The sequence below is a fragment of the Malania oleifera genome, chromosome 8 (genome assembly GCF_029873635.1).
Source record: "Malania oleifera isolate guangnan ecotype guangnan chromosome 8, ASM2987363v1, whole genome shotgun sequence".
Taxonomy (NCBI): Eukaryota; Viridiplantae; Streptophyta; class Magnoliopsida; order Santalales; family Ximeniaceae; genus Malania; species Malania oleifera.
The window spans coordinates 13,301,592-13,329,118 of NC_080424.1; the positions used below are offsets into that span (position 1 = coordinate 13,301,592).

The following is a 27,527-nucleotide window of genomic DNA, read 5'->3' on the forward strand; positions in this document are numbered from 1 at the left end:
ATCAACGTCCTCCTCCTAGGTCTCGCTGATCAGGTAAAGTTCGAAATGCGGACACGACTGCCGTGCATTAGTTGGACGTTCGGCCAACCCGACCCTTGTGACACATCTCCATTACCATCTACAGTCTTTGCTGGCTCATAGAGAACTCTCACCATCCACGGTCCCCGCTGGCTCACAGAGCGAACTCTCACCATTCACGGTCCCCGCTGACTCACAGAGTAAATTCTCACTATCCACAGGTACCGTTGGCTCCGTGAGTGTATCTACCTAGAATTGAACTCTCGATGCTCCTTCTTACGTGCTGATATCTTTCCACCGCGCCATGTCTGTGGGGACAAAAGACCCATCTTCTTGAGCTTAGAAGAGTCGATTTTATTATGGCTTTGTCAAAAACAAATTTTATTAATTGAATTTTAGCCACTTAACTTAAGATTTATGTAATTTGTGAATAAAATTTAATATAATTTTGTATTATATTGTATAAGTTGACAAAAAATTAAATCTATAGATTAAATTTTAAACTCTCAAAACCAAAGCAAAGAATAAAAAGCTCTCCTATTCAAAAAATAATTATGAAATTATACACAATTTGTGCCCTTGAGTAGTTACTAATTAAATAAATTCAAAGTTGTTTTCATTCATATTTTATATGCAATCATCTTTCCAAAAAATATTTTCGATGCCTTATTTTCGATGCCTTTTCAATTGTATACGTTTTCAAATACTCACGAACATACAAATAAGGATAACATGAAATTATAATTTATGATTTATCCTTTGTATCAAACAAATTGCCCCTTTTTTATTTTTAAATACCATAACTTTTAAAATATCTCTACCATTTTCTAGTTATTTTAAAAAATTGATACGATAAGTTTAAATGTGAATTCTTAAAATATCTTTACATGCTAGTTTCGATTATTAATTAAGAGAAAGACTTAACAATTTTTAATCATCTTATTTTTGCAACAAAAAAAAAAAAAAAAAGGTTCATAATACCCTCATACTTAACACGTTTTCTCTTAAAAGAAAGGTTAAATACGTAATATTTTATTTAACCAATTAAGTTCTAAAAGGGAATACCTGAGAGGATTTGAATTTAGAGTCGTATTGGATTTTGATAAAATGTAATATAAAATTATATTAAAATTTATTCAAATTATTTTAAATTCAAATTTAAGGTTTGAAATCTATGTTGTCAAACATTACCTTAAATAACACACTTCTTTTTTCTTATCCAACTTTTTCAAGAGAATATGTGCCAAAGCATTGAACTTATTTTTGTTCAAATCCAAAACTTTTAATTATTTGGTGCTACACCAAGGGATTCGAAAGTGCTTGTTGGTGGCTGAAGTTCCTATATAAAAAAAAAAAAAAAAAATCTATTCACAACTCTTTATCATAAAAGGGGACATTATTTTAAATTTTAAATTTAAAATGGAATCATAATTCCTCCTTATCTAAACTTCTCCTATTGTATGCACAATTTAAAATTTAAAATTTAAAATTTAAAATCTACTCATCAATCTCCATCATATCAACTCACCATAGCTAATATCAATTAAAAAAACTGCAAATTGACTCTAAGAAAATGATTCTATTTAACTAAAGACTTGTTTTCGTTATCATCATCTTGAGGAGGGGTAGAATGGGAAAGGAGGTCCACCTCACTAGCGTCCTCTCCTGCATAGTGCCGCTACGTACATGCACGCATCGATCCACAACCTTTTGCTTCGGCGGAGTAGTCAATCGTCATTCGTCACCCATTAATATATATAATTCGGTTAAAATAAGCATATTCTCTCTCTCTCTCTCTCTCTTCTCGCTGCACTCTCTCTTCTTCTCCATCCCTCTCTCTTCCCGATTGCTTCTTTGGTTCGTTCGCATTTCGCCTCGTATCCATCCCACATTTTCTCTCTACTCAAATTGGAAATCCCTTACCTTCCCATCGTGTCCGCGGTGGCCATGGATGTCTGGTCCGTGCACGTCAAGAACACACATCAAACGCCCCTTCTGCTGCGAAGCTCGTTTGTCGATAAAGCCCTTTCCTGGAATCCGAGGCACTTGAGTTATTCCGGAGTCGAAGATGGCAGGGCGTTCGAGATCAGGGTTTCGAAGCGCAAGGCTGCTGCTTTGTTTTCTCCTTCTAAGTGTCAGCCGTCGATTGTTAGAGCCATGGGGAAGAAGAATCACGGGGGGAATTCGTCTTCGTCGGGTAAAGTGATTTCCCAGCTCTTGTGCTTTTCAATTCTCGTGAATTTCAGTTTTCCGCGAACCGGGTTTTCGAATTTGGGTTTGATTTCGTGTTTGCGGTTCTGTTGCTGTTGGTTTCTCATTACGCATCGATGGTTTTTTCCGTTTAGCTGTCATTTGATTGCTCAGAAAACTGTGGAAAATTAAGTGAGAAGTTCAGTTGCCACGTTTTTCGTTTGGGCTGTGTAAGCCGTTAAGTGGAGGAATTTTTTTTTTTTGGGTGTCTGTTTATTAATTCAGAAGTAAGTGTGAAAGCTGCTTCACGGAGTCGAGATATGCATAATATTATTTCTTCATTTTTCACTTCTTGCTTGTCAACCGTTTCTTCATATACTTGTGTAAAATAATCTTTGGCTTTTGGAAGGTTCCTCTTCTAATTTAGTATTATGAGCTTAAAATAAGATGCTGATCATTTATTTACACAATGTACAGGAAAATTATTGATAAAAAAGAAAAAATTTTTGATGTAAGAATTAGCTTGTAGTACTAACAATAGAAAAAAAATGGAATTTAGTGTGGGATGTCTTGGTTGGATTATTATTATTATTTTTTATCTCCAAAGAGTAAATAATATTAGTGAGGAATCAAGGGGATGCTAACCACATCAACCAGTCTGTTGAGTGTTGCAAACATCAACCAATCTTGGCTAGATGATGTGGGACAGGAACTGAAAATCAGAAGCAGAGATAGAATTGAGTAAGAGAAACAGACTGCAGAAGAGAAGGAGGAGAAAGAACAAGGGAGAAGAAGAGAAAACAGCAGGGCAGAAAAGTGGGTGGAGAAAGAACAGAAATTTGACACAAAACAAAATTTACAATAGAATAGAGAAGATAAGTTGAGGAGGAACAAGAAGGACGAAGTAGAGGAGAGGGAGAGGCTGTCTGAGAGAGAGAGAGAGAGAGAGAGAGAGAGATGGAAAACCAATCAGGGAAATCTAAATTTTTATTTGTTAACTGTTTAATACAATATAGACGAAGTACTTATGCATAGGACTGCAATTGAGGTGAGCGGAGCTCTAGCACATTTAGGTTTGGTGTCACGGACCCCCAAATAAGACTCAATTAAGGGCTGTGCGACACTCACTAGAAGCTCTCCCTCAACAGAGTCGGCCGATAATTACACATTCACGCCTACAGACATGAGCACCAAATGGGTCTAGAAAGCCACTCATAACCATGAAAGTATTAATACAAACAACAATAGATCATGAAGGCAAGAGATATTCATACTCAATGATAAATAGGACTAATTATTTAATTAAATTAAGAGGAAAACCATACAAGCCATAACACAAGTAATTTGATATCCATTATAAATCCTTGGAGAATACATGTAAAGTCATTTATCCTCCCCATTTGACCCACATTACATTGCCACCCCCTAACACCCTCCCCCACTTATTTTATCGACGTCTTCATCAATTTGTTGTAAGGAGTCTTCAGTTTTCGGGTTCTGTTGTTGTTGTCTTGAAGTTTATGAAATCTTGAATCTTTTGTGTGGCATGCTAGAGGTTTTCTGTCTTCTCCCAACTGTTGTTGTTGGCGACCTTCGTCGTTGACAATTTATCTGCAAGGATCTCCTCTACATCTTTGGTCTCTTACCTCTGTACAACTCATTCACTGTGCGAAGTAACTGCGCTGCTGGCTTGTAGCAAATTGAAAACAACTCTTGTTGGTTGTTGAACTCTTTTGGGCATTGAAACAGAACTGAGCCACATCAAGTAGTTGCACTCAATTCTTATAATTGGCGTTGACGAAATGGAGCAAGTACTCTCCTAGTAGCCCATGGAATCTCTTCATATGTCCGTTTTTCTATGGATGATAGCTTGAAGAGATGTCAAGCTATGAATCGAGGATTCTAAAAAGTTTTGTCTAAAATTTTCCAGTGAATCTTTAGTTTCGGTCACTGACAATATCTTGGGGAACACCCCAATACTTCACAACATTCTTGAAGAATAGTTATGTCATCTCCTTTGTCGAACACTATTTTCGGTGCGGGTTTAAACATACCATATTTTGAAACCCTCTCTATAACCACAAGTATAAACCCCGCATCTCAAAGGGTTTCATGATATGTCTGGAAGAGCAAGTATCGGTTCTCTCTTCATAGCATCCTTCAAATCATCAAAGGCTCCCCAACACTTCTCTGTCCAGTTCCACCCTTGACCCTTCTTCAGTAGTTTTGTTAAAGGAGCTGTTCTCCTCGAGTATCCCTCTATGAACTTCTTGTAATAGATGGCACGCCCAAGAAAGGAACGCAACTCCTTTAATGTCGTCAAGATCTTCCATTTTTGAATTGCTCTCACTTTATCCATATACCTTTTGATATGACCTTGCTCAATCACATGAACAAGGAATTTGATGCTTCGTTGTGCAAAAGATCACTTCTCTTTCTACTCATCCAACACAACTTGGATGGTTGTAGGCACCAGTTCTTGGCCTACTTCTTCCTCTATCCACATCGTGGTGAGATACATGTATTCACCCCTTCTCAATTCCTTTTGGAGTTACATGGATGAAAGGAACTTCTTATCATCTCCTTCCCTTTGGCGCAAAGCGTGCAACATTTACCCCGCCTTCCCTTTGGTGCTTGGCGTGACACCCTACCCACCCCTCTTGGGCGCTTGGCGTGGCACCTTGGAACCCTTTTGGGCGCTTGGTGTAAATCATTTTCCTTTTTCCTCAAGATTAACTTACCAGAGCATGCAGTGTACCCGTTAGTGCTTGGCGTGACACCCTGCTACCCCTCCCGAGCGCTTGGTGTGGCACCCTACCAACATTCCTGGGTGCTTGGCGTGAATCATTACCCTTTCTCAGCAATAGTGCAATGTTAAATTACCAGAATGTGCAACGTTCACCCTGTCTACTCGTTTCGGGTGCTAGGTGTGGCACCCTACCTACTTTAGTGGGCGCTCAAGGTGAACCATTACCCTTTCTCTATAGTCTGGTGGAAGTCCTCCGACCACTCCACCATCAAATATTCATGGTCCTCAACCCTTGTTTGCAGGTTCTTTGTGAATTGGTAGGTTTTTGGCCGATGTTTACCACGTGGGCCATCAAAAGTGAGTGCGAGAATTGGTTGTTAACCTGTCACCATTTCAAAAAAATTTTATTAGTTGCAAAAAATATTTAGGTTTTAGTACCATAATTTGAGACCCCTCATTGGTATTTGTTATCAGCCTTCGAGACATCTGTGCCATTGCATTTAACTTAGCACTCATCTCCTGCATCGTGTTTAACTTAGCATTCATCTCCTGCAAGTTGTTCTGAAATTGACTCATTATGTTCTGGTGCTCGCCCCACTTCTTTGAACTCCTCTTTCAGGGTGTCAATGGATTCTTTGATATTCTCTGCAAGCAAATAAAAAATTCTAGTTAACTCCAGTAGGGAGGTCTCAAGTTCTATTGGCTCTCTCCCTTGAAAATTAAGGGATGGCATCATGCCCTCAATGTGTTTTAGCCTATTTTCAAGGGCTTCCAACTACTGAATGCTCCTCTAGAAGACCTCAAGCTCTATTGGTCTTTTCTCTAGGGGTTTTATATGTGGAATGAATTTCTCAAGTTCCACGATTTTATTTTTCAAGCTCAGATACACTATAGAGGTTTTCTCTAGTGTTTTCTTTGGCAACCTCAAGCTTTATTGGCACGCCTTTTTCTTTTGACAATTTCGCCACAAACCCTTGGAGTTCAAAGAACTTTGTCTCCAAGGTTTTGAGTTTGGTCACTCTTGCCTCAAGTGCTTCTATACGCTCTGTCTTTACGGACTTTTGAAGTTCTCATTTTACCACTTATGGTGCTTGCATACGCTGTGCTCTGATGCCGACTGTCACGGACCCCCCAAATAAGACTCAATCAAGGGCCACGCGGCACTCGTTAGAGGCTCTCCCCCAATAGAATCAGCTGATAATTACACGTTCAAGCCTGAAAACATGAGCACTAAATGAGTCTCGAAAGCCACTCGTAACCATGAAAATATTAATACAAACAACAATAGATCATAAAGGCAAGAGATGTTCATACTCAATGATAAATAGGACTACTTATTTTATTTAATTAAGAGGACAACCATACAAGCCATAGCACAAGTAATTTGATATCCATTATAAATCCTTGGAGAATACATGTAAAGCCATCTCTCCTCCCCATTTAACCCACATTACATTGCCACCCCCTAACACTTAGCCTATTTAACAAATGTGCCTTTAATATGACATTTAGTAGTTCGGACAAGCTGTTATTGAGCTGAGCAACGAGTAGCTTGTGAACGACTTGGCTGATTTGCAGCTCTAGTTATATACCCAACATTACAACTAAAATAAATAATTAAAAAGTAACCTCAAAGTACTTAAAATACACAAAAAAAAATCTTAAATTCATGGAACTTCTAAAATATCTAGATTACTAGTTTAAAACAAAATCTCTAATTTTTAAATCTTCAAGAAAAATATGATTGCCTAGAATTATCTACAATTTAAAACAAAATCTCTAATTTTTAAATCTTCAAGAAAAATATGATTGCCTAGAATTATCTACAATTTAAAACAAAATCTCTAATTTTTAAATCTTCAAGAAAAATATGATTGCCTAGAATTATCTACAAGCAACCCTCCTTCAACCTCCCAATGTTAGAGAAAACTTGACCTTGGATTTTAGAATGGCGCAACAAGAGTGGGGAATGTATATCCACGAGTCATTTGACTTGTACATATTGTCCATTTTCAATTGACATGTAATTATCAACATATTATCAAAATCATCCTCAAGATTCCCTATCTCGATAAATTCGATAGGTTGAGAATTATCGCACTCAGAAGATAATTTAGGGCTTGGGGCCTATGATCAGAAGCTTATCACATGATTCAACAATTTTCATCATCTAAAATTGAATCCCAATTTTGACATTGAGTTTTCTTGTCTGCTCCTTGGACTCTTCTACAACTTGAACTATTGCATCTGCTTACTCTTCAAGGAGGGTATCATGCAGTCTATCATCCACACAATCAATGGAGCTTTCATTTCCACATTGATAATCCATGGCAACAATTAATTTAGATTCACTTGCAATTAATTTAGATTCACTTGCAATTTCCTTGTTTCTATGATTGTATGTGTACACTGTTAGTCCATAACAAAATTTTTTTTTGTTTCATTCTTGATAGGATGTTCTAAGAATTCAGATTCACTTGCAATTTCCTCATTTCTTGTCTATGATAATATGTGGTGTCCATAACAACAAAATTTTTAATTCATCCTTGACAGGCTGCTTTGAGATCAGAAGCTCATGTTATCCAAAATAGGAACTCTTTCTTCTCTTGAGATGGAAGATGATCTCATCACAACATTTGGCAAAAAATTATGATATTAACTAACTTTTCATTCTAAACCAAAAGAAGGTTTGAGTTTTACCTTGTTGTCTTTGGTAATATTGTATTTTATCCCACTACTCAACCACATAGGCCACAAGCTTATAAGACGCAAATCTTGCTCTCTTTGTTTTTGGTGTTCCATTGTATTCAAAATAAATGTCAAGATAAAACAACCAATCTATGAATTTTCTCTTGGAAAAGTTTCCTTTGAAACAAGCAATATCCGCAAGACAAAGCATAGGAGCCTAGGTCACATTTTTCCCAAATTTATATCTTGTGAAATATTAAAATGCTGACCCAAATTAAAATGTCTTCAATTTCTAATCACTATTTCTAATTCAAAGTCAAACCACTTGGGGGTAACTTGTTATTTGTCGCTTTTTGGGATCTGGTTCTTGAGAGGGAAGGGAAGAGACTAGATGAGTACAAGAAGTCGTATATTTCCTTGGGTGGCAGGATTATTCTCATCAATGCTTTTTTCCCTAACATTCCTATTTAGTACACTACTCCTATCCTTTTAAAATTCCTATGAAATTAGCTAGGAGTCTAAGAAGCTTATGAGAGAGTTTTTGTGGTTAGGTATTTGTTAGTTGGGAAGCGGTTAGGAAACCAAAATCTGAGGGAGGCTTGGGCTTTGGTAGTTTGGTTTCTAAAAGCATTTCTTTAGTAGGCAAATGGTTATGGAGATTCACTTTAGAGTTTGGTTCCTTATGGCAAAAAGTAATAAAGAGCAAGTATTGTACTCATAGGAATGGGTGGGATATTAAGGGGATGGAATTGGTTCACATGAATGCCCTTGGAAATTTCTGTCTTAGGTTTCTGGTTATTTCTTTCCTCTCCCTCGTTTTTTGGTTGATATTGGGGATAGGGTTCGCTTTTGGGAAAATATTTTGGGTGAGTAAGACTTCCTTGGAATACCTTGTGCCTCGATTGTATAGATTTTCTTCTTTCATCTATGTACGATGCTCCTATTTTTGAATTTTATTCTTCTGAGAGGGGTCTTGTGTCTTGGTACTTCCTTTTTTTTCTAGAGTCTCAATGAGAGAGAGAGAGAAGAGCTCATTTTCTTGTTTGTGTTTTGAATTCATTCATTCCCAAAACCCAGGGATAGTAAGCTTTGGATTGGGGACTCGTTGGGTTCTTTCTTCAAAGTCTTTTTTTGTTCGTCTGGCTAAACCTGTCATTCCTAGTCCTTCTCATCTGAATAAAGTAGTGTGGAAGGCTGTTTTCCTTTTAAGATTCAAGCTTTCATATGGCCTTTGGCTCTTAACAGGGTTAAGAAAAATGAGTTTCAGATTAGGAGGCCTTGTAAGGCCCTCAGTCCTGACATCTATTTGATGTTTGGCGAGGAAAGTGAGACTAAGTGTCATTTATTCCTACATAGTGAGACTAATTGTCATTTATTCCTACGTAGTGAGGTGGCAAGGGCATTGTGGAATAATTTGTTTTCTTGTAGCGGTGAGGATTGGGTGGCTCCAAAGACTACTTACGATTTCTTAGCTGCATGGTTATCATAATCCCAATCCAGATTGTTCGATTCTACGATCCTACGGTCCATACTTGCCTAATCAATCCGGATATTAAGTAGGATCTTAATAAAGTAGGATCCTAGTAGTATCTTATCTGGAACCTTAGGATCTTGATCCTACTTGCGATCCTTCTGATCCTACTTTTGCAATGGAATGTGGATTTTTCCTATTTAATATTTTAACAGAAAAGGCCCAATATATATTTTTATTGGCCCAAACACTTTACTTTTGCAATAGACACAATATTTGGTCTAGTTGGCTAAATGCATCAAAATTACAGCAACATAACCAGCATGTTCTAGGATTTGTTCAATCCAAGTCAAGTGGGCAGCTGAGCATCTCTTGAAAGCTCTCCTCCAAAATTGAAACCTCTCTAAGAGCTTAGAGTTCTTGATGGATAGATTCTAGGCTGTCTATCAGTAGGCTTGGATTGTTCCTTCTTCCAGCAATAGTAGAGGTCAGCTGATAGCTTTTAGATCAGCAGAGAGCTTCAACAAATAGGGAGTTGCACAGTCAGGCTGAGAGCTTAAAGTTGCAGGTATGTAGCAGTTATGCTATCTTTGTAGTTTTTTTTTTTCACTTTTTTCCTCTTTTATTTTTCCCCTTTATTATTGACAAGTCAGTGACCAATCTATTTTCCTTAAGCAAAGAGCATATAACTTTCTTTTTCCTCTTCTTTTCTTTGCGACTAACAAAAAGTTCGTCCTCTTCCCTGTTTTCTTCTTCTTCTTTGATGACAAAACCGCGGGAATTGGAAATTTGCATCAGTTCATTGAATTAAGATTAGCAATTTTTTCTTCCTTCTTCTCTTCATTCTTTTTTCTTTTCTATTTAATTATAATTATTAAATAAATAAGCTAGAAATAGTCTGTCCTTTGCAGAGCAATTGCAATTCAGTCTATTTAGATATTTTTTGTTCTTTTCAAGCTCAAAATTGTTGAAGAAAAAGCTTTCTGGGTGCTAGCTAGCAGCCTAGCAAGCTGGCTACATTCCTGAAATTTGCTTTAATATCTTAAACTTACTACCAAGTTTTTAGAATTATTTTATTGAGAGTTTTCATTAATTGCCAAATATATAAATTTTTAATTTATTTTACATTATAAGTAGAATCTTATGATCTACGATCTGATCCTACGATCCGATCCTGCAGACCCTCCCAACGATCCTATGTAGGATCCCAATTCTAACAACCTTGCTTAGCAGTACAGTTTTGGGGCTTTGGAAACAAGAAAAAAGGGAAAAGGTTTTGGTTTTGTGTTGTTTTCTCTATATTGTGGACTCTTTGGCCTAAAAGGAATACGAAGATATTCAGAGATCAGAAGACTTCTAACACATTTGATTTGGAAGAAAGTTTTGTTTTTGGGTGCATTTTGGGATTATTCTTTGGGGTTTTTAAGAGCGTTGCACTGTCCAATATCCAGAGGGATTGGAAGGCAGCATTGATGTGAATGATTTTTTTTTTTCCTGTAAAGGAGGATGGCTTGTACTCTTTTTCTGGTAATTTTTTCTTCTTTCTTGCATTAATGAAGTTTTTGTTATCTAAAAGAAAGAATTCTGAATTTCTTGCTGATACTTCACTGAATTTAGAATTAAACTAACTATGGGTGCTGACAGTATTGAATTTTCTGCCAAAAAAAAAAATATCAAATCACTCGCAGTTGAATTTCTTCAGATCATTGTCAAAATCTCATGAAGCAAAACCAGTATGTCATAGTAAATCTCAAAATAGCTCAGGATGCACAGATGAGTCTCAATCTGAATGCTGGCAGATTAATTCATCCAATAAAAACACTCAAAATAGCACACTCCAAGACAGGAGATTAAGGATTTTTGTTACTCACGAAAGACTCTTCAGCAAAAAACTTGCAGCACGTCTCAGCTTAGTCATGCCATTTTCTTAAACTGACCTCCCCATTTCTCAAGTCTTCACAAAAAGAACTAACAAGGAACATGTCTGAATCTGGTACCAGGAGGAAAATGCAGAACAGAGTCTAATTCTTTGATGTTGCATCAACAATTGACTCTTTAAGATGATGATGGTACACTGGCAGTCCAATCTCTAGCAATTCAGAAGAAAATGTCCTGCATGTTTGTAAAATGAAGTGTCCAAAATCAAAATATTGCATTGCAGATCAAAATCTCTGGGAAAAACCCAAAATCTCATGGCTGGAACCAATTTAGCATCAATCTGGAATTTGCAGAAGGTTCTGTCTTTGTTTTGCATGCACGTTGCTGCTGCTTGGGGCGTGTGTAGTGATGGTCGTCCGGCGACAGTATTACGGCTGTTGGTAGATCAAGGGTGGTGAGTCTGTTGGTGGAGGTGTTGCGTCAAAGTGCAAAGTGAGAAGCTGAAGGGTTGGTGACTGGAAATCCTCAGGTGGCATGTGTGGCTTCTTTGGTGGTAGAACGACGATGAAACTTCTGGGGAAGGTGAGTCTCAGGGGTTTCTGTTTTTGATGGTGTTGGAGGTATTGCAAAAATCTCCTTACAAAAGGCTGTATCAAAATGAATGGCATCAGTTGTAATTTTGGAGGAAAGCTGCATATGCTGAATTGAACAGTGAAAGCCCAACTGTCTGTGTGTTTCATATGGCTATGTGGGACTTCTCTGGTCCATGACAACAACTGTAATACGCAATTGGATTGAAGGGTTGGCTTCAGTGTGTTTATTTTGGAGAATGGTAAAGGAAAATTTCATCAGTGAAAGGTTGTGGTATGGAATCAAAGTGGCTCTCATAACAAATTGATTTAGGACAGTGAACATATTGAATGAGAGAAACCGAAAGAAGAAGAGTAGAAGAAGAAAAAGCAGGGGAGAAGAAGAGAAAACAGCAGGATAGAAGAGAAGTTAGAGACAAAGCTGATATTAGAGATTGATCAGAAATCAGAGACAGAATAGAAAATATAACATAACAGAGAAGAGAAGGGAGGAGGAAGGATAAGGAAGAAGGAGAGGAAAGGAAGAGATTGCATGAGAGTGAGAGAGAGGGACCCAGTCTGGAAATCTGAATTCAAATTAGATAACTGTTTATAGAATACAAATTGAGTACTTGTATGCCCAGCATTACGACTAAAACAAATAATTACAGAAGAACTCCAACTAAGACAAATAATTACAAAATGATCCCAAAGCACTTAAAATATGCACAATAATGCAAAATTATCTAAACTTTTAAAATATCCAGATTTAATAAATTTTTAAAAATCCCTAATTTTTAAATCTCTGAATGAAACTTGGTCGCCTAGAATTATCCACAAGGGATCGTCCATCCCTAGACCACATGGACATATGATGGAAAGAGGCTTGGATTGTAAATATGTTAGTACAACCTACTGCCACATCCCAAAGCCCGTGACCTGCCATGGTACCCACTTCATCTTCTCTACTTGGGAAAAAAAGCCACTTTTGAAACCTCCATGATAGATTGTCTGTTTAAAGGGATGGTCACCCTAAGGCAAGTTTATTCTCATCCATTTATTTCTAACTTAAGCCTTTGCAATCCTTTTACTGAGTATTGGAAGGTTTTTCTATAGCATCATCTTTGGTCATCCTATTGGTCTTTTGTTTGCAAGTTTCACCATAAATACCAATCCAATTTGACCATTGACGAAAAATAGCGTCAATGGTTTGGCTCTATGAACCCGAATGGCTCTATGAATCTGAATGAATAGTCATGACTTGCTCTGGTTTTCTTTGAAACATAGAGTGATCCAACTATTGAAGACAAAGATGATCACCCTTCTGTCTTGTCATGGCTTAGGGAGCTGGTGGATCAATCCAACATCTATGCAAGCACCCTAGGGCACATTGTTCCCATTCTAAGATATGGAAAGGCCAATAAGGATTTTAGCTCAAAAAGTGAAAAATCTATTAGCTTCATGCTACTCGCACCATGAACTGAGCATGGATAACATTGTGCCTCAAGCTCCTAGACGAAAATAAAATTTCTGGAGGGCCATGGTAGTCATGAATCCTCGAAACACCCTTCCAAATGTCAGTCATGAAAGGAGCTCGTGATTGACAAAGAACTATTTTTTTTTTTTTTTTGATTGGGAGAAAAGCACTCAAGGAGATATGTTGGTGTTAAGTGCTTGTCTCTCTATTAAAAGCTGTTCAACAATGAAATCATGAAGGAAGCCTCGCCCCAGGATTTTTAAATGGTGACCATGAAATCCTACAATGGTGGCTGGATAGATATTGTTCTTCATGGAGCACCTGGAACAATAATGTGCAGAGCTCTTGGTGTATCTTTGGAGATGGGGGTGGTACTCTGGTCTTAGGCTGACCCTTGTATGCTTTGTGATTTGTTCATTAACCATTTCATAAGTTGGAGGAGGATATAAAAAATTTTGCCGATCTCATTGAGGTCAAACAGAGGCATTGAGAATCTCTGTGAGAATACATTAGACAATTTAAAGTTGAAGCCTTAGAGATAACTAACTCGGACCAATGACAGTGGCTGCCTTGATGTATGACCTCCAACCCGTCTAGTTTCAGCTTCTTCCTCTCTAAGAGATTCCTAAAGATCTGAGCTCTTGTAGAGAGCAAAGAAGTATTTCAATGTAGAGGAGACCATGCAAGCTAGGAATGTAGCTGAATTGAGGAAAGATAAGAAGAGGAAGGAATGGTACAATACAAACAAACTTGCAGCCCATGGAAGGCGTTTGAGCATTCACTCCCCTAAACACCTCTAGTGGATGCATATATTCATTGAGTCTATGGGCATGACACCGATTTCTAACACATAGAGCCTCATCTATTAAGGTTCATTGGGGATTTGTTGGGTAGCTTGAGCGATATCAGAAAGAGAAGAAATATGATGATGATTATGGGGACTGATACTCTATCAGCTTGATCTCCAGCGGGCCCTATAGGAGGATATGCCTCATGTGCCCATAGCGGCTTGACAACTCCAAATGAATAAACTGAGCCAGCTTTATCTCTCGTTGGTTATTCATCTCATTTTCATACGAGAATCTCTAGGGATTTCAATTTATAGACATAGGATACCTTCAACAGGATAAATATTATCTTCTCTTGCCTGAAGATGGTGAAAACCATCCTCCACAGATTCACAGGTGATATGGTGCAACCTTAAAAGATGACCTCTTTGTAGTTGTTGTTAGGGACTGCCCTAGTAAGGCCAGCAATGTGGTGGTTTTCGTAGTGGTGAAAACCCCAAAATTTACAAAGCTCTAGGTTGAACTTTCTTTGGGGGCAATCACATCAATGCACCATAAAATGGTGAAGTTTCCAACGCCCCTTCCCCGTACCCCGCATACATGGGATCTTTGTGCACCGGACTGCCATTTTTTTTCGCCAATTTGACAAGGCGCTAGGATTCCCAAGATTGATTGATGGCTAGATTGTGTTACATGGCACCCCTAAAGAAGTAGCTGTTCAAAGTCTTGAGGCAGCCAGAAGCAGGGTGCTAGAGGTGAAAGACTTCTTGATAGAAGAGCTGAAGCAAATCAAACTGAATGAACAAGATCCAACTAGAACTGCGCAAGTTGGGTTTGGTTTGCAACAAGCCTAGGAGGAAGAACTAGCGTGCTTTTCGGGCATGATGCTGATGTGTTTGCATGGATTGAGGATATGCACGACATTTATCTGGGTGTTATTATTCATTGGTAATGTTGATATGACCTCTAGTCTTGGGTAAAGCAGAGGATGTGGACATTTTTGCTTTGAGCACAACAAAGCAATTGATAAGGAGGGCCAAACGTTCTTAAATTCTGGCGTTATAAGGGGGTAAGCTACCCCCATTGGGTTGCTGATGTTGTATTAATTAAGGTTGCAATTAACAAATTGTAGGGGCTGCATCATTTTCTTGAATTTCAACATGCCTTGCCTTAAGGATAGCATAGCTTCCTTTTCACCAGAAATGAACATCCCATGGACGCTAACCCTGGGCATAAGATGTTGAGCTTTATGGATGCTTTCTTGTTCTACAATTAGATATTCAGTTCTAGAGGATGTGAAAAAGATGATGTTCATCATCGAAGGTAGACTTATTGTTATTGTGTTGTTCTCTTTAAACTCAAAAATGTGGGGCCACCTATGAGTGGTCAGTAAATTGGATTTTCAGGGAATAGGAGAAATATGAAGCTTGTGTCAGCGACATGCTAGTCAAGCCAAGTTGGTGGACATATCCAAGACCAGGACTTGGAAGACTACTTTAGGGTGGCAACGAAATACTGGATGAAGCTTAATTAAGTCAAATGCGCCTTTGGGATCTCCCCTGAAAATTCCTATGTGTCATTGTAAGAAAGTAGGAATTGAAGCAAACCTAGAGAATTTATATCCCTTACTAGATATGACTTCACTCTGGAGCATCCATGGGAGGCCTGGAATCTGACAGGCAAAATTGCTGCTCTAAGTTGATACATATTGAGGGCAGCAGAGAAGTTCCTTCCATTCTTTAGCTTGCTCAGTAAGGTTCTAGGATTCAAGTGAACAGAGGGTCTTCAAAGAACTTAAGTAGTCCCTTGGATCACCATCTCTGTTGATCAAACTTGAGTTGGACGATATTTTGTCAGGGAATGACTGGAGTCATCTTTTATATTAACCATGTGCTAAGGTGGTAAAGCTGTGATATCAATGAGTATAAAAGATGGTCAATGCCCATGTGACTTTGGAAAGAATGCTGAAGTTCTACAAAGACCTTTGGAAGATTGATTAAGTGGTTGTTTGAGCTAAACAAATTTGGTTATAGTATAAATCTAGATCAACCATGGAAGCACCAGTCCTTGCTGACTTCTTGCTGGGATGCACCATGCTAAATGAACATGAGGTAGGAGAGCTGGAAGAGGCGGTGTTCTCTAGAGCAAAGCATTACTTAGAATGCTTTTTGGCTTGAGCTCAAAGCAACGAACAATGAAGTTGAGAATGAGGCCTTAGATCTATTTTTTCTTTTATTGTGGAGCCGGGTGGTCCTTTACCTTCTTGATATTTTCACTTCAGGAGACCCTTCAATGATAGGGAGATAAAGGATTCCTCCTTGTTAGTCTTGTTGAATAATTTCTGAGTCTCTTTGGAAGCTGTTGGCCGCTCTTGGTATTTGGATCCATCAGGGTTTCATTCCTGAAAATCTTTTTGTGAGTTCTTGACTACCTCTAGTTTTTCTTTTCCTCTCCATAAAACTAGTTGGAAGGCCAAAGTCCCCACTAGAATCAAAGATTTTCTCTGGCTGGTTGTCCTTAATAGGATCAGTATGAATAATTTGTTATAGATGAGGAAACCATTAAAGGCTCACTCTCTGGATGTATGTGTGCTTTGTTTTAATTGCTCTGAAACTGTTCCGCATCTTCTCTTGCATTGTGACTGCCCCTGGAGGATTTTGGCACAAGCTATTTTAATTACTTTGGGGAATCTTGGGCTTGTCCAGTGATAGTGGAGGAGTTTTTGGCTGTTCATTTTGCTAGTTTTGGCAGGAAATATGGAAGGTAAAGATTTATGGAATTGTGCCCTATTTGCTGTATTTTGGGATCTGTGGACGGAACAAAACACGCGTATTTTTTCGTGGAAGAAATTTTCATTCCATTGGTTTGGGAGGACATTTACTGCTTAGCTTCTCTATGGTGTGTGGGTAGTGAGAACTTCAGGGGGTTTGTCTTTTCGGATATTCAGCATGATTGGCTTTCCTTATTGAATTGATAAGGCACGATGATTATTTTGAGTTGTTTCTGATGTTTTTTATTTTTATTTTATTTTATTTTTTCTCTTTTTAATTTTTACTTTTTTTGGGGTAGCCCAGAGTTCTGAAAGATATACAGTGACATTCATTGAAGTAGCAAGAGAGTGTTATCAAATGGAACATGTTGGAATAATAAGATATTTTTTTTTGGTTACCTTTAGTAATTATTAGTAAAGAGCATAACGATACATAATCAAAATACATCACTGTCTAGCGCATAACCATATTTCTTAGTTGATTGAATCCTTGTTATCTTCTGATTGTTTCACAGTGACAGTGAGGAGATAGTCTATTACATTTTTTTTTTTGGATTCGTCCGGGTATCCGCCTACCGTCAACAGTGTCAGTTTTTACTGTCCACTGCACCGGCCAGCGACTAATCCCACGCCCCGTGGATCCGGCCCCACATCACCACGAGGAGGGTAAACCAGGAGCTCAGAGCGGAATCGATCCCGGGTGGCTAATTGCTGACCTCGTGAGAGGCACACCCTGGAAATCGCTCCACCACCTGAGCTTAGCCCTGGGGGCTAGTCTATTACATTTTTGACTATATGGTTGCTGGTTACAGAGAAGAACTTCCTTTTTCACTCTGTACAGTATAAAAGAGCTAATTATTATCTAGTGTAATATTAATTAAATACAAACTCTTGTGAGTCTGCATACAAATAATGCAAAGTATCTTCCAACCTTGCACAACTACTTAAATTCTCCATCCAACTGTACAATCTAAAGGCCTAGTCAATAGACACTACATTAGTAGCACAAGGGAATTGGGAAGTTTTGATAGCCCTCTTACCATGTAAGGATATATAGCCCTTTAGAAAACCCCCAGCTTCTTAGGACAAAGCAAGTATCAACATTCATTTTCCCATGCTCTTGGTGAATGAATAATTCAGTGAAATATATTTTCATGATGGGGATTTCAGGTCTTTTACTTATTAGGCGATGCCCTGATTTGAACAAGGAAGAGGGATTTGTAGTCCACCTTACTGTTCAGCCATGCCACCAAAATGATACAAAATAGATGGAGCCCTTTTTTTTGGTCAGGGGGCCCCTGCCGGGGGGTGGGGGGTGGGGGGGAGGGCAAGGGTGAGGAGTAAGCAAATCAAGTATCAAGATCCCTTTTCCTATGTTTCTAGTGGCAAATAAATAATTCAGATAACCACTTGGACATGCTGCCAAAACGATACAAACGAGATGAAAAAATAGAGGGGTAAGGGGGAGGAGGGCTCAGACCCAGAGACAATTACAAAGAGAAGTAAATGTAAGAAGATCATCTCTAGGTTGACAGCCTTTCAGGTCGAGGCTGCTCCTAGCCAGGGGGAGAGGTATGCCCATTAGCATTCTCTTCTTGAGCATTCCCTTCTATGTGCAGATTGAAGGGACTTAAGTCACCCATCTGTGGTAATTGTACTTTCTTGCGGCATGTTGGGGATCACCTTCTTGCAAAGGTTGAAACCATCAATCCTAGATGAGGCTGTTGTTCTTCTCATGCTTCTTGGTATTGCTTCGAAGCTCAGAACTCAAAAACTGCTCCTTCCTTGGTGCCAACTAGCTTCGACCTCATCCCTTCAGCCTTAGCATTGAACCTTGTCCTCCGCCTTATCTTTCACTGCAATTGTTTTCTCAATGGTCATTTTGGGAACTCCCCAATCCTTGCCTTCTTATCAAGGGCTTGGAAGTGAGGGATCCTTTCTCCAGAGGCAGAAATTTGGCTGAAGCTGCCTGAACAGCAATTTTCAAATGCCAATGAATAATGAAAGAATAAATTCAGTATGTATTCTGTCTATTTCTATGTATTATTATCCTTGTTCAGGATTCCAGTGCATGTAGTTTGTCAGTTAGAAAATAAGTGAGGGGTTTTATAGTCTGGTGTGGTTTAGTTAGAATGATCATTTAGTGGGATATGGTTTGTAGGTCTAAGGAATGGGAAGCGTTGGGCCTGGGCATTTTATTATTTAAAAGTGTCTTCTTAGTGAGTGCTGATATGTAGAATGGGCTTAACAAAACGGGCGGAATGCTAAAGCCGGGGTTAACATTAGCTATGCCAGACCTTGGAAATTTTATTTTGCGTGTGCCGCATTTGTTTTTCAACAGCTGAGATACAAAGTTGGTACCAGTGAGAGAGGATTTTGTTTGGACAAGAACTTTGGATTTGGAAAGCTTCTCTTTCAATCTTCTTCTCATCTTTATTGCTAATCTAATCTCTATATGCTGTTTCTATCGTTAATTTCCTTCTTGCGTAGGGGAATTTACCTTCTTGGACATTTGATTTTATTTGTCGCTTAGGCGATAGTGGGACTCATGGTCTTATTCTTTTGATGAATTTTCTTGATTCTTTTCATATTTCAGTGGGGTGGGATCATAGATCCTGATTTTTGGATTCTTTTGAGTCTGCAAATTGTTTTTTGTTAATCTTATGCATGCTCCTAATATTCTCCCCCTTGAACTAGAGTCCCTCATTTGTGTGCTTTGTTATCAAAGAGATGAGAATGCTTCTCATTTGTTTTTGCATTGCTCTTTCTCTTTGGAGGTTTGGAATAAGTACTTTGTGTTTTTTGGGGAATAGTGGGTTGTCTTCCATGTTTGGAGAGTTCATGTCTCCTCTTCTTTAGGGATTTATGTAAATGGACCCTGAGGAACGCATTATAGATAAATGTGTTGTTTGTGGATTTTGTGTATTTGTTTGGGATGTAATACTGAACTTTTGAAAGGTTCTTCTCTTTCTTTTGTACATTTATGGAACACTGGGGGTGTTTTTGGTACTCTCCCTTAGAGCGAATATTTTGTTTAGAGGGCATTCCTTTGACCAACTTGCAAAGGGACTGGTGTGCAGCTATTCATTACCCTTCTAGATTTGTATTGATCATTTTTTGGTTTTATTTTTTTGTTTCTTGCTTTCCTTTTAGTTGGAAGATGCCTTACTATCCTTATTGTATATTATTTTATCTTTTCTAATATAATTATTTGTTTATAAAAAAAATTATGTTAGAAAAAAGTTTATTGTAATGAAAACACATTTATATTGCATTTTTATGGCATTTTTATTTATGTTTTTTAATATTTTAATTTTGTGTGGGGGGGGGGGGGAGTTGTTTTTGATTTGCTACTGTAGAAGCTCTCTTTTTCTCAGGAAAGAAATTCTCAAAAACAAATGACTTGGTGGTGCTGAAGGAGATTACAATTATAGCCTCGAAGCCCAACATATATTATGAGTTTTACCTACTTTCTATGGGGAATAATTGTAATTTAATTTATTTAGAAAATTTTTATTTCATGAGAATTTTAGGGCCATTTTTTTTGGATCATATTTGATGATATTTTGCCTATTTCTTTATTAGGGAAAAAATATTCAGCCAATTTTTTAGGATTTGTTTTTGATAAACAAATTAGAAGAGAAAAGAGGTTGCAACAAAGGAGTAGTATAAAACAAGGAGAACAAGGTGTAATCACTTTACAAAATAAGAGAAAGAAAACCAGCTATTGGATCACAGAAAAACAAAACCAAGACAACTGAATGAAGCAAAACCAACCAATGCTTCTTTAGGCCTTCCAGAGAAACATGATGAAAGAAACCATTTGTTGGCGCCCTCAGGGACGCAAGATAAACCACTCTACTCTAAAGCAAGTTCTTGGGAGTAGGCATGCCTTTGAAGATTTTGGCATTCCTCTCCAATCAACAACCACATAATTGCCATAACAGTGCACCACTACAAAGGCTATTTTAGGATATTAGTAATTTTTTCCTTTAAAAGCGTATTCTGTTTGTAAAAGACCCTAGCATGTACTATTTTTGGTAAATTTAGAATTTATGACTCTGTGTTCAGGAGCGGTGCCCTTCTCCTTTATACCTTTTTCGTTCTCTCCTCTCATGTCTCCCTTTCTTCCTTCTTTTCTCATTCTTTCATTCACGTTTTCCTTTTGCTATTCCTATCCTGCCATAATTTCTCTCTTCCAACCTGCATTATTTGACATGAGAGCCAAACCTAGTATTCAAATCTCTCTCACGATCCGGTTCCTTTATTTCTCCCTTTGGTCACACCACATCTTTCTTTTCTCATCTTAAATTCATTATAGAAAAAATTTGTGAGAAAAATTTCCCCACTACTGCTCCCTTTGCTCACTGCCATCCACACATCCTTCCACAACCATCATAAAGAGAAAAAAAAGAATGCTGCTACATCAAGTAGTTGAAATCAAAGCAACAGCAGGGAAAAAAAATCACTGCAAAAAAAGAAGTTCTTGTGATTGTTCATCAGCATCATCATCCGTCTTCGACGTATGCCCTTCTTAGAATCTCAGTTGCTTGCCCCTTCACTGAACTCACAAGCTCATTTGCAAAGAGATTTTGCATTGAAGCAGGGAGCAGGTCTATAAAGGATTTACTCAATGTTGCTGGTCATGCTAGTCCTTGGGTGCAAATATCTAGTTGCAGTTCTAACCTTCAGGAGAAGTGGCCTCTCTTAGAACTCGATCCTATGCAGTTGCACTCCATGGCTTCAGACACTTGCAATTCTAGTTGAGAAAGTCCTCTGGGATAAGGTAAAAAATTTATTTTATTGACCACAAAGGCCCCTTAGTTGGACTAAAATGGGTAGATTTGATCTAACAGAAGAGGGTACAAGGCTTCCTTTGATGTTATTAGCTTTTCCATTACAAACACTCGTGCAAATAGATGGTCTTGTGGCTATACAATATGTTGAACATGAAAGGCAGAAGGTATTGGTGACGTATGGTTTCATCAGTAGTTTGGTTGCAAACATGGTGTACTGCTGTGAGGCTTGTCTTTCTATCAGTCATTTCTATAGGAAATTAAGATGTTCTTGATTGCTTTGCAGATTTTTGAATTTTATGGTAAATAAATTGTTTTACTGGGCAACACATGCAATTTTAAATGACACTTCCACAATTTTTGCAGCTTTTGATGCTTGGGGAACATTAAATAATTATATAGTGATTGCAGAACCCTGCCTCATTGAAGAACCAATAGGCCAAGCCCATCTCTCTTGTAATTTTTAGTTTTAAAGTTTTGAACCTGAGGGTGTACAGTCACTTTGCAGATGTTTCAATTTGTATTGATGCTATACAAGCAAATGGTTGAGTGTGGATCCTACATTTTTTTTTTCTTTGGTAATTAACACTGGAAATATTTATAAATTTTGAGTTTATAAAGTCTGGTGAATGCTTAATAACTGATGATTGTCTTCACATTGGTTATCCAGAAAATGTAAAAAAGTCATTTATAAAGTGACACGTTTGGAGTGTATATTTGAGTGTCTATCACTTGGTCTGTCATGGAGATGAACATTATTCGTAAGTTATTATTTGCAATTTTCATTTCCTGTATCCATTAGTCTTAAAAAAATTTACTGAATCTTGCAATACATCATACAATGCAACACGTAAGTACTAAAATTGCTGATTGATGTGATATGCAAGTTGAAAATTGAGTATAATTTCAGGAAATGGTGATCGGTTTGTTCCTGGAGGAGATAGCCCTAAACGAAATAATTCTTCTGATGGAAACAAATCCAATATAATTTTGGACTGGAGAGAAGTTAGAGCAACTCTCTTTAGGCGGGAGCAGGTAATGTATTTCTTTCCTGCAAGGATTGTAGTATTGTTATTTCTTCAAAACATTAGGGTGTGATTAATGATGTTTTAGAAATCGCTCTTTATCATGTATGAAGGTTCATCCTTCTCCTTTGAAAGCAAGAAATTACAACCAGAGCTGAAAAAGAAGGTGTATTCCCAAGAAGGGGGGAGGGGGTGAATTGGGATTTTAAAAATTTTTTTGATTGATTTTTCTTAACTTATTTTAAGTTCAGCAACTACTTGAGTAAAGTTGTTTTTCAATTACAAGTTCAGCGGAAAATTAACTTTGTTAAACCTTTATGAATGTATATACCAAGTTGAATATCCTGTTCAACACCTCAACACAATCCAATCAACACAATTACAACACAATCCACAATAGATAAAGAATTCAGCAATGCTGTCAAAGTTTCAGCACTTTTGTAACTTAAAGTGGAGTTTGAGAATATATGTTTGCTGATAAGAAGCCCTGTATTTGTGTACCTGTTTTCTCAATATGAAACACAATTCAAACTTTTAACACTCTTCCAAAAACTCAATCTTTAAATAAACTTTCAATTAATAAGTCTTGGGTGTTAACCAATCAACGTACTCCCTTATGGTTTCTGCAATTTGTATTGATCAACTAACGTACTTTCATTCGGTTTCCGCAATCCCAAAATCAAATTAATCCTTGGTTTATTTAATTTTCAATTCACGTAGTTATTAAGAATAAAAAATTAAAATCCAACCACGCAGTTTATATAAACAGAAAATTAAATGAGAGTAAAGAAGAGAGTTTTTACGAGGTTTGGCTATACCTGCCTACGTCCTGGCTTTAGGCTAAACCCTCCAAGGATTCCACTATAACCACTCCTTTATGGGCAGGAGCAACCTTACAATCTCTCCTTCAATAGGCTGGAGTTCACCTCTCCAAATAATACCCCACGCTTGGTCCAACAACGATTCAAGAACTTGAACCATGTACAAAACAAGAACAAGTTTTGGTATGCAAAGACTCTCTCAACAAGAGCTAATTAGTACAACAATTAAGCACTAGAATATACTTCAATTCAAAACAATAATTGAAAGAATTTGAAGCCTTTAGAAGTATATCACCGTGAACTTTCTTTCTAGATTGAAAGAATTCAAAGTAGGCTCAGAATTTTGTAAGAGATTCCCATCAAACCTTAGTAGAGAAATTCAGAAAGTGATTGCACAAGAAAGCTTTTGAGAGTTTTGAGAGCAAGAAAATTTGATTGCTGTAATTGCTTGGTGTGTTTGAATCCTAAGCCTTGGGGGGTATTTATAGGTGTTTAATCAAAAGTATTTCGTGCTCCCCAAGTGACTTGGAGTGTTTCCCAAGTTTTTATAACATTTAGAATTCAAAAAAATCAAATTTGGAAACTTCTCGTTTAAAATTTAAAATCTCGAAGAGTGAGTCGACTGGAAAGTATGAGTTAGTCGCCTAAATTCATATAAAACACTGAGATTTTCAAAGACAGAACGAGTCAGTCGACTGGGAACACACGAGTCAGTCGCCTAGGTCCTCTCTGGTTGTTTCAAAATTAGTTTAAATATTTGTCAATCGTCTGGGAAAACCTTGTCAGTAGCCTGGAAAGACCAAACAATTGATTTTTCAATTTTGTTTCCAATTTCTTTTTACTCTTTTGCTTTCCCCAAAATAATTTAAGACTTTTGAAAAGCATTTTCCGGGGTTTTTCAAAGCATGGTCTCTAAGTCAATGAAATTCCTAATGAGTTTCAAATCCAATCAAATCATCATTTGAATGAAGTACTTACATAGAGACTCTCTTAAGACTTTAAAACACATTCTAAGCTTGGAGTCTTCATGCTTGTCCTTTGTTTAGTCCATCTTGTCTTTGAGCTTCAAATTCTCTAAGCTTTTAGCAAGTTCTCTTTGATATTCATGCTCTCATGATCTTCAAGCTTTCATATCTTTTTCACGGAGTCTTGCAATAAGCTTTGTATTCACTTGAACTTGAGCTTTAATGACTTGATTCCTGAAGTTTCATCACTTGCAACAAAATATGTTAAATGACTTTATATTTGTTATCATCAAAACAAGATTAGTAAGCCATATTAGGCTAACAATCTCCCATTTTTTGATGATGACAAATAAGGAGCAAAAGTGAGTGAGATTTGATAAGGCTTCCCCTTCCAATGAGCATATTTTTAACAATGTTTTGAAAATACAATAATCATTCAATAGTATCAACTTCAGATTTCTTCGTTTGTTATATCAATATATTTCATATTTCATCATATATTTCAATTTTAATATCTCAATTTTGCTTAATCCTTCTCCCCCTTTTGACATAAATCAAAAAGAGAAAATAATAAGCAATCAAAAGTCCAAGGTAGACACAAAGTCATACACACAAAATGATATTCATAGAAAGGCATAGGTGTACATAGTGTCATGGTCTTAAATTTCTACGAAATTGTCGAAATTTCCGATTTCCGTCACCCTCGAAATCGAAATGGTAGTCGATTTCCGTCTTGCATAATTTCCGTCGAAATTTCAACTAATCATCCAAAATTTATTGAAATCTCAAAATTTTAGCGAAACTTATCAAAATATTTACCATACGATGAAATTTTGTCAGAATTCAAATGAGAAATATAGGAGTGAAGTGAAATTTCTATCTTAATTTATTTTTATTTATTTTATCGAAACAAAAGATTATTACAAGTTCTTTGAAGTTATATGAAAAAATAAATTTACAGAACATTTTATTTAACCATTCATGTATAAATTATCGTGATTTGTATAATAAATAATATTTAAATGATTTATGAATTTCATTTGTATTAACTGAATATGTTTAATGTATATTATCTTACAAATATGTTTGATATACATACTATTTTACAACTTTTCCACCTCATACAAAACATAGATGTATTTAATTTGTAATATATTAGTCCTAAAACTTATATTATTATGTTTGTTAACCATTTCTAAAGTTTCACAAAGAATTCCATGCTTTAATACTAATTTCTGTTATTTTTTCAAATCGAAATCGAAATTTCCATCGAAATTTCCGTACTGTTGGAGCTTCGAAATTTGAGTTGAAATCGAAATTTAAGACCATGCATAATGTCATAGGCAACTTGAGATACATAACAAAAAAAAAAAACTAACTGAAATACAATCCGAAACATAAACTAACTGAATACATGTGACAAGTCAAGTTTCTTTCCTTTCAAAAGACACCACATGATGAAGCAATCTACATATGACATGTAATCATGTGATCCGATCTGAGGTGTGATGTTGTAGATTATGATTTTTTGAAGAATCTGAGCTTGAAGGTTCAACTGAGTGTACTTGGGAGGAGTTCTGAATTGTTTGGGTGCTTCTATCATGATCAAAGGTAAGAATTCCTCGGGTGTGAATCCTTGATCCATAATCCAAGTATGGGAAAATGTAGGACACTCAAAGTCACCTCGGTCAATATGAAGAATTGGGGCCAAGGTTTGAGGAGTTAAGGAAATTTTATGGCCTCTAACTTTGGAGGAAAGAACCGATTGATTTTGAGTCATGTTGGCATAGAAAATCTTAACAAGATTAGGGTATAGACCCTTTGCTTGATAGACTGCTAGATTTTTCCAATCTATTGCCCTGAACATCGGTAAAATATTCGGAAAATTGTCTGCGAAGAAAGCGGTGTCAATTATCTTACCAAGTATGGGATCAACTGCACGAAGATGAAGATGATACCTTTGTTTGGCTTGCGGAGTAACCAACCATTGATCTAGGTTATCTTCTTCTTGGCTGGAGGAAGAACCTCGATTGGGAGCCCGTTTGGTTCTCGGCATATTTGTGAATGAATATTGGCAGAAACCCTAGAAATCCGAAATGGGTAAATGTGGGTAGATGATTTTTATTTGTTTGGAGGAAGGATTTTGGGTTTAGAATCAAGGGGAATGAAGGAGAAGAGTTCTGGGTGAGTGGAGGAGCAGAGTCTAGTTGATTGGAAAGAAGAAACTTAGGGTTTTCGCGCTAAAAATTTATAAACCCCGATGATCCAGTCGACTGGGTCTCTTGAGTCAGTCGCCCGACTGACAGAAAAATGAAATTCAGCAACCTAGAGGCTTGTCAGTCGACTGGGAATTCTGACTCAGTTGCCCGACTTCCCAGAAATTTCTATTTTTCTCCTTTTCTCTTTTTGTATTCTTTCTAAACAACTTCTCTATTGTGTAATAGACCAAGTTCTCTTCTAATTGATATAAATCTTTCTTCTGGAAGAGGTTTTGTGAAAATGTCCGCCCATTGGTCGTTTGTATTTATGAATTAAAGCATTATGTCCTCTTTTTGCACGTGATTTCTTAGGAAATGATGTCTTATGTCAATGTGTTTAGTTCTTGAGTGTGATATTGGATTTTTTGAAATGTTTATCGCACTTGTATTATCACATTTAATTGTTGTTTCATGTACAATGTTTGTGCACAACTCCCTGCTGCTACATACTTAGCTTTAGCAGTAGATAAAGTTATAGAGTTCTGTTTCTTTGAAAACCAAGATACTAGAGATCATCCTAGAAAATGACACGTACCACTTGTACTTTTTCTATCGATTTTGCATCCTGCGTAATCGGCATTTGAATAATTAATCATTTCAAATCCGGTGTCCTTAGGGTACCAAAGTCCTAAATCAGTTGTTCCTATCAAGTATCTTAGGATTCGTTTCACAGCTATTTGATGAGATTCTTTAGGAGCGGATTGAAATCGTGCACACATGCATATGCTAAAAATTATGTCCAGTCTACTAGCTATCAAATATAATAGACTTCTTATCATACTTCTATAGTATTTCATATCTACCAGTTTTCCTTTTTCATCCTTGTCAAGGCTTATGGAGGTGCTCATGGGAGTTCCTATGGGCTTACTACTTTCCATGTCAAATTTCTTAAGCATGTCTTTTATATATTTAGATTGATTTATAAAAGTTCCATTCTTGGCTTGTTTAATTTGTAAACCTGTGAAGTAGTTTAATTCTCCCATCATGCTCATTTCAAATTTTCTTGCATACATTTAGCAAATTCCTTACATAGATCATTATTAGTTGCACCAAATTTGATATCA

The 27,527-nt window shown here is 37.1% G+C and overlaps 1 protein-coding gene across 1 annotated transcript in view; it reads left to right on the plus strand.

The window, feature by feature from the left end:
* The first annotated feature begins 1,635 nt into the window (after window positions 1-1,635).
* Window positions 1,636-27,527, plus strand: part of LOC131162284 (uncharacterized) — a 33,669-nt gene continuing 7,777 nt past the window's right edge. Inside the window, exons 1-2 of the mRNA XM_058118593.1 lie at window positions 1,636-2,215; window positions 22,305-22,429. Of these exons, the coding sequence (XP_057974576.1) occupies window positions 1,966-2,215; window positions 22,305-22,429 (375 nt within the window). The 5' untranslated portion in view covers window positions 1,636-1,965. The remainder of the gene's footprint in view (window positions 2,216-22,304; window positions 22,430-27,527) is intronic.